The sequence below is a fragment of the Corella eumyota genome, chromosome 6 (assembly GCF_963082875.1).
Source record: "Corella eumyota chromosome 6, kaCorEumy4.1, whole genome shotgun sequence".
NCBI lineage: Eukaryota > Metazoa > Chordata > Ascidiacea > Phlebobranchia > Corellidae > Corella > Corella eumyota.
In genome coordinates this window covers 2,217,671-2,231,651 of record NC_137495.1, presented here as the reverse complement: position 1 = coordinate 2,231,651, position 13,981 = coordinate 2,217,671, and the positions used below count along the sequence as shown (strand labels likewise).

Genomic DNA, 13,981 nt, shown 5'->3' with positions numbered 1-13,981 from the left:
GGATATATTTTAAACTATGTTTTTTTTTTCCAAAACTAAATGGTTGTATTTATTAAGTATTTGGTGGACTGCCGCGATTACTAAAAATAAATTTATTTTTTTATAATTATACGTGTTTAAAAGTTGAATTTTTTAAGATTTTTTTTGGGCCTAGGTCTCTTAATTATTAAATTTAATTTATTAACATCACAGCTTCAAAAATTAAATTGATCAAATATATGTGATATATTTGCATACACTGCAATGTCAGATCAATGTCATAGATGATTATTAAGGCATTAGTAGTTAACTTGAACATGGAAAATATAATATTACTGGCTAATAAGCGTAAATCTATATCGTTACACGATCAATTTATAGAACAAGCGCTCCATAACTGTCCTTTACAATTGCAATACTATAAGTAATTTATCATTTTCTCCGTGAATTTCTCAGGTTTTTATTTATTTGCGGTATTTTTAATATTTGTACCCGACTTATTTGAATAACATTGGTATGTTAAATAATACATATTCTGATATTTGCTTAAGAATGTAATATAAAATATTTGAACACCCATTCATGTAAACACTTCGACAAATATAAAGAGTTCATATCTTCAACATATCTTGAAAATTTAATGAATGCGCGTGTCTTTTAGTATTTAAGATATAAATTATTTATTACAAATATCTCCTTTCTTATGAAATAGCTTGTTCTATAATTTATAAGCATTTATCTTTCTGGCATTTATATTACAGCCTCGCGCACTTTAATTTATTGTTAGTATAATACTTGTGTTTAATAATTCATATCTCTCCGGGTTAATTTACTTTTATATTGAGCGTAATTTATCATTTAAATTAAATTCGTTCTTCTGCAAAATATCAGCGCGGCAATTCTTATATTGTATGCAAATCGGTTATATAAATCTAACACTCTTTAGCCTATGTTTTATCCCAGCTCTAAGTTGGGCCTAGCGTTAACAGATAGCTTAAACAAATCACATTAGCACACCCCTTACTATAAAATAAAATATAAAAACTCTCAGTATCTTAAGGTAATATAAGAAAATCCATCGTCCTGCCTAAATAGATGTTCACTTTATTCTAATATTTCTCTAACCAATACCAAGCTTTTAACACATTTATACGTTTATTACACACAACAATCCATATATTAATACAACCAGCTTAATAATAATCGGGTATATAAAATAAGCTGTTATAATCTTTGTTGTACAGCGGTTTACTTTAAAAAGAAGTTTAATAAAAATAAATAATTGCATAGTTGGTTTGATGTTGAATAAAAAATGATTAAAATTTTCACTACAAAAAGTTGCGAAATTCTAAAATTTATTTCGGTTTAAATTGTTTTCTTAAGTCAGGGTGCAAATTCTTGAATACTGCGCATAAGTGGTTGACTGATGACGTCAGATTTCTTCGCACAAAAAGTCCCTGCTGCCTTGTTTGTGACGTCATTGATAAATTGTTGTAACAAATGTTCTTCTATTTCTTCTTCAAAGTCGAACTAAAATGTATTTTTTATGTGGTTAAAAAAGTGAGAATTTAAGAATAAAATGTGAGAATAAATATTAAAAATGTCGGTCTCAGGAAATGTGAAAATTAAACGTCATTCTTAAGCGTGGGAACCTATTTGCGCCCGGAAATACAATCATATCCATTATTAGGCGTCGTAAGATCTAAAAACCCGCACTTGAAAACAATATCGAAACTCTGGTGTCTTACTGGTAAGCGAAAGTGTTAGATCCCACTATTTCAAGTGGATATACAAACGTATAAGGGTGCTCGAAGTTGTTAAACAAACTTTTAGTGGCGCCAACATCGAGGATAAATCATATTTTAATCCGTAAAGGGCGTGGGGAATAAGAAATTTATAATGACGAGAGATTTTTTACCAGTTGATTTTAAATATAAATACTTTTATAGTGTTTAAAGCATATGTGTGTTTTATTTGGCAATATTTAACAATTGTTTAAATGTTGATTGGCACTATTGTCTTACCTTTAAAAAGGCTTCATATAATGCTTTAAATGTTGGGTTGACGTCGCCAAAAAATGCGGAAGTTATTCCGTGAACGGCACCGGCTCCGCCATATTTTTCCGCATCCGTGCAAACGTTTTCCTCGTCCTGGCAAAAATTGTTTTTAAAATTCCAAGAACACGAAAGTTTTTGAAGCATTCCTGAAAAAAAATTAAAAAAATATTTTAGGTGATTTTAAAATAACATTTTCATTGGTTTTTCGACTAAGCTATTTTAAATTTTACGTTGCTATACCTTCTCTAAGTTTAGTAAATAAATATGTTGTTGTTTCGGTATAACAATAACATTTTAAATTCGGAAATTCAATTTTTAATAATCTTTAAATTCCCATTCATCGAAATTCGCGCGTTTTTGTCAATCCGAAATCGATCGAAAAGGGAAGAATTTGCGGGAATTAAACCCCCATAACCCCGCGAATCGCCACGTGGTAGGACCGAGATGAATTATAAATGAGAAAGGCGTATTAATCGCTGGCAAATGTCGACAAATGGACGATATCGCTATCTGTTAAGACAAAAGACACAACAGGGAATAGGTCGTTGCGGGAGGGCCGGCTTCCATATGTTGAGTAACACGTGCTCAATTTCCGTGGCACACTTTCAATATGGTGGCATAAATAATCATATCAAACATTTCACTGATAACAATACGAGATATAAATTAATTTGGGCAGGTTATAATATCAGGTTTCGGTAACAAATAAAAAAAAAACTAAATGTAAAAAACAATTTTAGTATTCTTTCATTTAAAATTTTTTATAGTAATAATATTTTATATAAGATTAATTTGGACATATTAAGATATTAAGTTTAAAAGCAAAAAAAAATCCCTTTTTTCGCGCCCAAAAAAACAGTTTTTATTAATTTTAAATTAATTTTTGCTAACTTGTTATAATATTAAATTTCATTTATACTTGTCTGGTCCTATTACTTTGTTTGTTTTTGTAGAGTACGAGCACTTAACTGTTATAATTTTCCCACTTTAGTTTCAATTAATAAAATAAATATTATACTCAAGGGGGGTAGATTTGAATTGTAATTTATATGATAATTTAACAGCATTTATTTACATCGGACTTCTCAACACAGACAGTTATGATATTTATAAACAGCGCGCGTTTTTAATATCGTTTTTAATAACGCATTATAACATTATTTGTATTATTAAGTTTATAAGTGTATACGCTTATGTTTTAGAGTTTTTGTATTCTTAATTGTGTTAGGTTTTAAGCACCTTGACTTTAATAAAATAATATTTACCTGGGTTAAAGTGGAATATTATGTTCAGAAGTTTTTGATCATGTTCAGCCACATCTTTGTACTTCTCATAATAAGCCAACAACAGATCGACTCCATATTTCAGATGATCGAGATTACTTTTATCAGCTGATGTTTCGTCATACGACAACAACCAATCAGAATTTAGCATACGTGTAAAGTTCATTAAGATCACCTTAAAGTGTGAATTTAAGTTTTAATTAACAGTTTTTATCATTTTTTTAGTATAAGCTTAATAGTTTTTTGTACTGTTATTAAAAAAAGTGTGCAGTTAGGACGTGTTTTAAGCTATCTGTAATCGCCGTACTCATGCGCATAAGCAGTGGCATTGGTGCGGCTTGAACACGAAACCATTCGGCCCGTAGTACATTGTCATGGCCGGTATACCATACGGCAGGCTAACTGTTTATTAATACTGTATTAGGTATTGCGAGATTTATATCAAATTATAAGTTATTCATATTCTTACCCCGCTATTTATTTGAAATAAACCGGTCGAATGCGAAATGAAGTTTACGTTGAGCTCGCTACCACCTAGTGGATGACCTGCCGTGGGAGATATGGCCGCTACATGGCGGGCTTCCATAGCATGCATTTCCTTCCATAATTGGTCAATCGGTTTAACAAATATGACGTCACTGTCACTGTATATTGCAGCAGTCGTGACATCTTTTAATATCATCTGAATCGATCAAAAGTAGTTAGAAGTTATTTTTCAATATTAAGGTTCAATATGAAACCTTGGAATTTACGGATTAGAGCTGTAGTTGTTACAATAGTTTCCTCAGATTTGGTCGTAATAAATGACATTTAAGTCGGGTCTAACTTTCTAGTTTTGAAAAGCTTTTTGAAGTCTAGTTGAACTTACCGGTACCAACAGCCGAAACGACCCACATGGCTTATACCATTTCTTCCACACCTCAATCAAGTTTCTTGGTAAATACAGCTCATAGTTGGCTTCGTACAAAGAATACGTCATTCGTTTGCGGATCCACGAAGGCCAAGATTGAAACTAAAACGTAAATAATTTTAACATATATGTCTTTAGTAATGCTCTTGCGTTTATTCAATTTAAACTTAGTTTGTACACCTATAGAGGTACTTAGAGTTTATGTTCAATTTGCTTTCTTTTAGCATTTTGATGTTTTAAGTACAGCCCTTTTGTAAGCTGTATTAAGATTGTTATATTAATTACTAAAGTCAAAACTCTTTACCTCAGCATTAAACATAGGAAACATATCTTCTTCAGTGAAGATGTGAACATAGAGAGGTGAACGAGCGAATAAGGCTGCAGATTTGATCATTGTTATGGTTAGGTCCAGTGGTTTACTTATATCCTACAACAAAAAGAATGGTTGGCGTAACATTAATTATAAAAATATGGACGAGTTGTAGAGTAGTTTCGATTAATTAAGTTACCCTGAATCCTTGATAGTTTGGTCTTCCACACGACACAGCAACAAGATGAATAGTTTCTGGCTCTTTAGGTTTTTTATTGAACCTTGCAGCCAACCTATAAAAATAGATATTTTAGTTACAACTATATATACAAGTTAAAGATAAGTCCTGTTAATAAGATATGATATAAGTATTTGTAGTCAAATTTTTACTTACTTTAGGTCTTCTAAGTAATAAATAACTCCACATAACAGAATAATAATCAGAATAAGAACAGTTAGATTCCGTTTTAAAGACCGAGACCGGGGAAACATAATTATATAACTTAGACGCTAAAAGAAATGTAATTTTAATTTTCTAATAACATAACGTTAGTTAGATGCTATATATAAGTCTTAAGTTTGGCTTTACTAATTTGTACGTAAACTTAATCAAGGTACTTTTTGTTTCAACTTTTGTACTGTCTTGCTATACGCTCGTAGGCTATCTGTACAAATACATTAATAAATACCGAAAGTTAGAGTCTAATTTCTATTACCTGTACTTAAAATACAAATAGTAATCGCGTGGTTGCACATAGAACATATCATAATGACGTTTTTACTAAATTGCCACCTATATAAGACCCTAGGGCTATTTCCCTTTTTAAGTGTTTGTTTCGATATTAATTTAATTATAAACGTAATTTTAAATAAAAAATATTGTCCAGTAAATTACATTTAATTAATGATATTACATTAAGCAAGAATACTCTAAGTAAAATAAAAATTGGGGGATATATGAGGATAAACAATTTTGCACCGTATGTAGAAAGTAAATCTTAAGAAAGTATCTACCGCTATGCAGTAAAAGTTTCTACTTTCTTGTGTTGTCATCTTAAAACAAAGGTTCTCGTAAACTTGACAGTAAACTTCAATGTTTAACTTAGTTTATCAGTTTAAATAACTTTAATTACGCGAAATTTACAGGATTCTAATACCACATAAACCCTTAACTAATTAGCTTAATTTATGTCATTTGTAAACGTGAAAGTATCGATTTAAACCATCAATTTACAGATTTAAAGTTCCGTTTTCATTTTTTTAATTTTAGTTCTGTTCTGTTAATATATTTTGCTTTAGGTGTTGTATATTTTAAATAAATATGGCTTTGACAGGTGTAAGAGTGTTAGAAATGGCTGGGTTAGCCCCAACTTCTCTCACTGGACTTATTTTAGCTGATTTCGGAGCCAAAGTTATACGAGTGGACAGATGTAACGCTCCTAAAGTTGATACGATGAGCCGCGGTAAACGATCAATTGCTGTTAATTTAAAAAATCCAGATGGGGTTAATATAGTAAAGAGTTTATCCAAACGTTCTGATGTTATTATTGAGCCATTTCGCCCTGGGGTAATGGAAAAACTAGGGCTAGGACCAGATGTATTATTAAATGAAAATTCTGGGCTTGTTTATGTTCGTTTAAGTGGTTATGGCCAAACTGGGCCTTATAAAATGAAAGCTGGGCATGATAACAACTACATTTCCACCTCTGGTGTATTGTCAATGTCATCACAGAAAGGTAAAATACCATCACCGCCAATGAATATACTCGCTGACTTTGCTGGTGGTGGATTACTTGCTGCGTTTGGAATAATGACAGCTTTACATGAGCGCCAAACTTCTGGAAAAGGTCAAGTTCTTGATCTAAGCATGGTAGAAGGCTCAGCCTATGTAGGATCATTTTTGTACACAGCTCGTCAGTATGCTTTTCCACAAGGTCATATGTTGGATGGCAGTGCTCATTTCTATTCAATTTATGAAACCAAAGATGGGAAATATGTTTCTGTAGGTGCTATTGAGCCACAATTTTACAGCCGCCTGTTAGAAGGATTAAAATTAGATCTTGACTCCTTACCTCAAATGGACATGGATAATTGGCCTAGAATGAAAGAAGTGGTTGGAAATGAAATCATAAAGTATACCAGAGATGAAATCTGTGAGATTTTTAGTGGTGACAACTGCTGTGTTATGCCAGTTTTAACATATGCAGAAGCACCTTTAGACTCTCATAATGTAGCAAATGGATCATTTTTTAAGGATTCTGAGGCTAAAAATATTCCAATTCCAGCACCAAGAATGTCACGCACCCCTGGTGTACCTTGTACCAAGCCACAAACTGATATAGGGCAGCATACAAACGAAATTTTAACTGAGCTAGGGGTCGAAAATAATGAAATCTCTAATTTAATTCAGTCTGGTGCAGTTCAGGATAGCTTTATGAACAGCAAACTTTAGAAGTTTATTATAATTAACTTTCTTAATTTATTTTTAATTTAACTTTTTCCATCTATGCTAATTGTTATAGTGTTATTGTTGCTAATTTATTATATAAGATGTAGTTTGTGATTCTTGTTTATTGATTTTATAAACTGTTTAAGATAAATCAATACTTATACTTTGCCATAGAGCAAGGTATTCTTATAATACCAATAGTTCAAACGTTAAAAAATTAAAATAATGCACTAGAAAATAGGTGCTACATTTTAAAACTATATGCAATTAGTACAGATTATGGTTGCTAAAAATATAAGCTGTGATTTGTATACCTACCTACCTTTTATGGTTCAGTGATTAATTAATTTTTATTTAATTTGTCTTCAGGCTATTTTATAATATGAATTTAAAAACTAAGTTGTTAATATTATGGATTATTTTTGGAAGTTATATATCTATAGTGTTTTCAATTAATGGTAAGTTTATCAATATTTAAAATAATTAAAATTTTCTAATTTCACCAAAAAATATTTTTGTTGTTAAAGGTTGTTCTGAAACAGGGTATACCCCTAAAAATGGGTATCGAAAGCCCCCTGTTGGTGACTCAAGTATAATATATTATGAGGGTTCAAAGTTGAGATATTATTGCAATGATGGATATATTATTTCCACCACAACATCGATTCAAATCTGCACTTTAAATAATATTGATGATGAAAAAGTATCATGGGTTCCACATGAACAACCAAAATGTATTTTAAGTAAGTAATTTCTTATTTATATTCTATCTTGCTTTCATTATTATAGTATTGCAACTTAAGTAAACATTAGTTTTTATTGGTTTAATGATCAACTAGTTTGTAAATGTGCTATGCATTGCTTAGCAGTATTTGTTGGTGTATTGTCATAAAATCTGCAATCGATATTGTTTTCTGTAATAAAATGGGTTATTAAATTTTATTTTATTAAACAAAGTATTGTGCACGCTGTTTTAGAGAGTGTATTCTTGTCTTAAAAATTTGGATTTAAATTTCTATATTATACATCTTTTATAAGTTATTCTAATTTAAATATTGGAGTTTACTTGCTTCTTTTCAATCTGCTTTATCATAAGCCATTTTTTATTAAATTATTTATATTATTTTTGTTGTTATAGAAGCACAGTGTTCCAACATAGAGGTAGCAAATGGAAGTTCAATAAAAGGTCCATTTTGGACAGGGGATATTGTAACCATTGATGAAGTTAATTGTAATGAAGGTTTTGTGGTCAAGTCACCGGGTTATATTAAATGCACTGAGAATGGGACATGGTCTGGTGAATTTAAATGTTTAGGTAAACTAAAGTTATACTTAAGACCAATTAAAGTTTTTTCTATAGTATAACAACTGCATGTTCAACAGCTTAACTAAAGGTCTTTAAATTTATTAACTAAAGGTTTTAAATTTATTAACTAAAAGCTAACTAAAGGTCTTTAAATTTTAAATTTAATCTACACTGTTTTTACTTTAGTTAATCAATTTTAATTCGCTTTTTTTTGTTCCAATTAACAATCAAAGTATATAATTAAAAAATCTACTAAAAAAATAATTTGTTGTATATATATATATACTTAATTTAACATTTTAATATTTTTTTACCAGAAAAAAATTGTTCTGATCTTAGCCAACCAAAGCACGGAAAAGTTTTTATTAACGACCATTCACATTTCGACAAAGTACAAAAAAAAGAGAAAACCTGGCCTCCAGGTAGCACAGCCTATTATTTTTGTGATAATCCTTATATTTTAATCAACAATCGAAGGAGGGATTGTCAACTGGGTGAATGGAGTGGTACTGCTGCAGAATGTGGTGAGTAAAAGAGATTTTATCTTTTATTTTTTAGGTTTTATTTATCACATGTATGTGTGAAGAAAATTAAAAAAACTTTGGCTGTAGTTAGATTGTACAAATACTCTAAAAGTTCTCTTTTACTGTAGGTATTTGAATACAATTTATTCTGCTACTACTTTAGGAATTATAAACAATTCTATTTACTTTCAAAATGGGAACATTTTTTGTAGAATTCTTCTTAAATGGAGCTATTTAAAATGAGTTTTTTAACCATTATCTTTTTGTTAGTGTTTTTACAATTTATTGTAAATTACATTAAGGGTGTAATAATGTTAGTCTTTAAATTTATACTATTTACAATCTATAATGTTTTAGTTACAACTATACCCCTCTCATGTTTATCACCACCTTCTATTAAACATGGGAAATATTCACCAATACAACAAACTTACAAGATTGGAACAAATGTAACTTATACCTGTAACGATAACACACAACCGCACGGTGGTGATATCACCAAAACTTGTCTACCGAATCTAACCTGGTCTGGGGTCACACCACACTGCTCTAATGGTAAGTTTAATTTTGTTGTAAGGTTTGTAATTTCTAACCCAAAAAAGAGCTATTTGTATTAAGTGGTTTTGTTCAAAAAAAAGGGAAAATTTATATTTCTAAAAAATTTAAAAGGGAACTTAAATTCCCCTTGGCAAAAGTCTAGTCTGCTATTTGCTTTATAAATTTAACATAGTGTCATAAAATTATCTAAGACTTTCTCTTTACAAATATGGCAACCTATTAGTAAAATTGTCATTTGCGTTTAAATCTATATACACTGACTGAGTCACTGTTTAAGTGTTTTTTTATGACTAACTTGTGCGTTTATATCAATACCAACATTTGGGTTAGATTTATAATGGTGGTGTTTTGGGTAGGGCCATTAACTTGAGTTGTTGCTATTTTTAGATGGTAATAAATATTTTAGTGTTATCTAATTTCAAGGGTTTTTTGTTGGCAAAAGACATTATACAGACTGGTGAACTCGTGTCAATAGACCGTGAATTTTATTTGTTTAAAATGTTGTGAGGCTCTATGGAAAAACAATCAATAGTTTTAGATTTTAAAACCATAGTGACTTATATTTTTGTAAGGGAAATTTTACTATTGACTATACGGCTTAGTTAGTATTGTTTGTTATTAACTTATTTAGGAAATTTTTAGTTTATAAGTATATACAAATTTTGTAATGTTTATGTTTAGTGTATTAAGTATAGAAAAATTTCTAACTTTTATAATGGTGATAAAAGCTAAGAACCATCCTTTAAAATAGAATTAGACAAAGTTAAACCTAATAAAACCGGTCGTGTTAATACCCTTGAGCTAGGCTTAGAGTAGGTTAGGTTTTTTTATATCAAAATTTTAATATTGAAGTTTGTAAGAGTCCCTAAAAGTTAATATTAATATTTTGGCACTTAATCACCACTGCGATGTTTTATGATTTATTATTAGCATGATAAACGTCATGATGTCACAATTCGTGTGCTGTTATGTTTTGTCATTAATCACTGTTTTTGTTAATGTCTTAGTTGCATATTTTATAGTTTATATGTAAATGTCACAGCAGTTTAAATTTAGTTTGGTTGTACTTTTGTCATTTTTATCGGTTTAGCTCTTTTATTTATTCTCTTGTAATTGCCCTAATTAAATATTTATATGTTGTTATGACAGAAAAAACATAATGGTCTTATAGTAAGGTAGAAACTGTGTAAAAAACTAGACTAGAGTATAATTTTAATATAAGGCTGGTGCAATTTAAAAAAAATTATTAGACAGAGAAAAGGCAGTTAAGGTCATTATTAGTAGATAGATGTATATTTAATACTAATTAGTGAAAATAGCTTAATGTGCTTAATTGAATTCTAAAACTATTACTGTATTATACTTATAACAGTATATAATTTTAAAGGTACATTTATATTACTGTTAAAATAATGTAATATTTGTAATAAAGGTCCAACTACACCACCTTCTATAATGTATTGCCCACAACCTTCACCCTTTAACCATGGAGTTATTCTATGCTGTCCACAAGAAGCTAGTAAGTTTAGTTATTTCTGTTTTGCTTATTTTATAGTTTTGTTAATAAAATACTTTCTGTAGCATAAAAAACGGTGTAAAATTTGGTATAACCTAACTTTTAAATCAAATTCACAAGTCATTAATTTGTGGCTTTCCACAGCTAATATCACCTACCAAAATTTCAAGTTTAACTATCATTTTGCAATATAAATTACACATTTAAAAAGAAATTTTATTAATTTAAATAAAATACAATCAACTAAACATTTTTTCACCATGTTTTTACCAGATTTCCCACCATATACTTGCTGTTCAACATCAGGTAAGGTCCAGTTCGCATGTGAGCCTGGTTATAAGTTATATCATGATACTGAGTGGACTTGTAGTAGTCAGGGTGATTGGTTAAAGTTAGATGACACTCCTGTTTTAAATTCTTCATCTCCTTCTTGTGTGTTAGGTAAGTTGTCTAATTGTAGTTACATATAAAGCATATAAAAACAGTTAAAAAGAGCTATGTGAATAAGGTGAATAAATAGTGCTTTACTGTTTATATTTTAAAATGTCATACATAGTCTTCTTGTATATTTTAGTCTTAATTTTGAAAGAGGGTTAGTATTTGATAAATGGTTTAAATTTTAATGTGAATTTACTTTTACTAGCACAATCTTTAGTGCCTTATGATAAGATTTAAAAAGTTTAAATAATGCTAATTTAAATTGACAATTTTGTATAAAAAATAAGGCTAAAAAATACCTTTATTTTTAATTTTCCCATACAGAAACCACTACTAACCCGACCAAAGTAACAAACAAGAATCAACTCTCAAGTGAGATGATTAAGACGGTGTTAGGGGTTTCTATTGGGGTTTTGGGTCTTCTTACTATTGTGGTTATCCTTTCTTTCTGTCGACCCAAACTGCGGGAGATTAAGCAAAGATGGAGAGATTTTAGAGAAGATGAGGTAACAATTTTAACATATGACTTTGATCTTGTTGACAGGAAAATTTTCAGATAGTATTTAATGTTTAAAAGCGGATTTTTTTGAATATTTTTATGATTTTGTGCCAGAATTTATATAGTTTTTCTTTGTACAAAACTACATTAAGGAGTTTCCCTAGATATATTGTATTTAAAGTCAGTTTTTTAAGTTTTGTTTAGAGCCTAAATTCTTAAGCTAAATTACCTTTAGGCCTATAATGATTATATATCAAAGTGAAACAGATTCAATTTCTTTTGTTGTTATCATGCCCCAATGCTTTCTTATATGTAACTACCCTTTTGTACCTAACTAAAATGTATTTTGACCTTACCTAATTTAGTTGTTATTCAGTTAAAATTGAAATGTAAAAATCAGCATTTTAAGATAAAATATACTTGTTAAAACACTACCAATAAATGAAGAAGTGGTTAAGCAATTCCATATTAGCATTGTTTTATTTAAAAATATATTCTATTTAATATTTAATACATTTTTTGCTGTTTTAGAATGGGTTGTTAGTTAATGGCCAACGTGTGAATTTACCTTCCTATGATGAAGCCATTACTTCTAATGATATTTACCAACAAGTCTGCCAACCTCCTGTATTAAACAATTTCTCTAACATTAACACTTCACTACAGGATGAAACTATTACTAGACCACCTGAGAGTAATCTAACCTCAGTACAAATAGACCATGAACATCAAAATCATGAAATTATGAATCCAGACATTCCTTCAACTTCAAATTTTGATCGATTTTTTACTCACTTTACACCAACAAATGACAATGCTGGCCTTATTTCTAACCAAGTAGAAATTAACACAGACCGGTCAGATTCGCCTATTAGTGTTACTGAATTTTTATTAAGTACTGAAAATTTAGAATCAGAAATTAGTCCAGAAATTGAAGAAAGTCTGGATATTGAGAATTATGATGATGATGTATCATTAATAAGCTTGAGTATGCCAACTTCAAGTAGTAATAATGATAGTGCTGTAGCATATAAGGATGAAAGATATTTAAATCAAGATAACTTGGTGAACAACCAACAAGATGCAATATCTAACCAAGGTATGAGATTATAGTTTCTGTTTTTATTTTTAGACACACTTTATTGTCAATTAAATCTCTGTAAAGATTATTTTTTTCATTAATTGACATTTTTAAAATTTAGCAAGCTTAAAAAACAATCAGTAAATTAATTATCAGGCAATCATAATTAAAAATATTACAAACTACCGAAGTTAACTTGAGACTAGAGAATGGTAACAAATGTTACTCTATGTTTTGACTGTAAAGTCAGCCTTACCACATTAGGATAAATAAATAGCCTATGAGATATGAATAATAAATTGTGTTTTCTGATTGCTAAATTCATTTTTATTTAGAAAAGTTCCAAGTGACCAATAACATTAATGACTCGACATCAACATTGGTGGAAATAACTGAAGACATAAAACATACAGATTCAACCTCTTTATAGTTTATTTATTTCATAAGTTTTGCAAACTTATTTTTATTATTGTGTTGTATTAGTGTATTTTCTAATAAGGTTATACTTCTGAGTTATTGAGTTTAACTGTTTTGAAATATGATTATCTTAAAGGTTAAATTATTCAATTTTTTTTAACTTTTATTTAAGATAGAATATGCAAAACATACTGTCTGTAAATTTTAGGAAAAACAATTTAAATTTTACAAGTCTTTTTCCTATAATATCCTCTTAATATTCACAATTTATAGATTTTATATTGCAATCGTTTAAGTTATTCTAGCCCTAAAATACAAAATTTTAAATGAAAAATATTTATGAATTAAATTCGAATCAGGTGAACTATTCAGCGCTGAGTTATCAAAAAATTATAAATTGCATTCTCATTATGTTACTTTTCTGATATTTTACCATAAACTAATAGGTCTTATTTATTATTTTAAATCTAAAAATTGCCACTGTGTAGAAAAAAAGTTATCATAAAAGTATTCGTTCAATATTTTATCACAATATATTTCTGTAGCAGTCATTTTGTTTTTTAATTATTTGTTGATCAAAATATTCTACTAAAAATGTTTTCTGTTTTTCGTGTTATCATATGTTTATTAAAATTTATACATTTACTATTTTGC

At 29.3% G+C, this 13,981-nt stretch overlaps 3 protein-coding genes across 3 annotated transcripts; 2 read left to right on the top strand and 1 right to left on the bottom strand.

The window, feature by feature from the left end:
- Window positions 1-1,222: 1,222 nt before the first annotated feature.
- On the bottom strand, window positions 1,223-5,045 carry LOC145755265 (glucoside xylosyltransferase 1-like). The gene is made up of 8 exons (XM_082571488.1): window positions 4,934-5,045; window positions 4,739-4,832; window positions 4,534-4,656; window positions 4,188-4,331; window positions 3,789-4,001; window positions 3,302-3,494; window positions 2,004-2,182; window positions 1,223-1,509 (listed from the first exon to the last, which is right to left on the bottom strand). Exons 1-8 carry the CDS (start codon window positions 5,029-5,031, stop codon window positions 1,363-1,365), a joined length of 1,191 nt encoding a protein of 396 aa, XP_082427614.1. The 5' UTR covers window positions 5,032-5,045; the 3' UTR covers window positions 1,223-1,362.
- A 711-nt stretch (window positions 5,046-5,756) lies between these two features.
- On the top strand, window positions 5,757-7,357 carry LOC145754781 (alpha-methylacyl-CoA racemase-like). Its single transcript, XM_082570895.1, has one exon. It carries the CDS (start codon window positions 5,861-5,863, stop codon window positions 6,989-6,991), a length of 1,131 nt encoding a protein of 376 aa, XP_082427021.1. The 5' UTR covers window positions 5,757-5,860; the 3' UTR covers window positions 6,992-7,357.
- On the top strand, window positions 7,245-13,800 carry LOC145754780 (sushi domain-containing protein 4-like). The gene is made up of 10 exons (XM_082570894.1): window positions 7,245-7,446; window positions 7,516-7,731; window positions 8,127-8,303; window positions 8,612-8,818; window positions 9,176-9,373; window positions 10,809-10,895; window positions 11,166-11,333; window positions 11,655-11,836; window positions 12,361-12,928; window positions 13,246-13,800. Exons 1-10 carry the CDS (start codon window positions 7,371-7,373, stop codon window positions 13,338-13,340), a joined length of 1,974 nt encoding a protein of 657 aa, XP_082427020.1. The 5' UTR covers window positions 7,245-7,370; the 3' UTR covers window positions 13,341-13,800.
- Window positions 13,801-13,981: the final 181 nt, after the last annotated feature.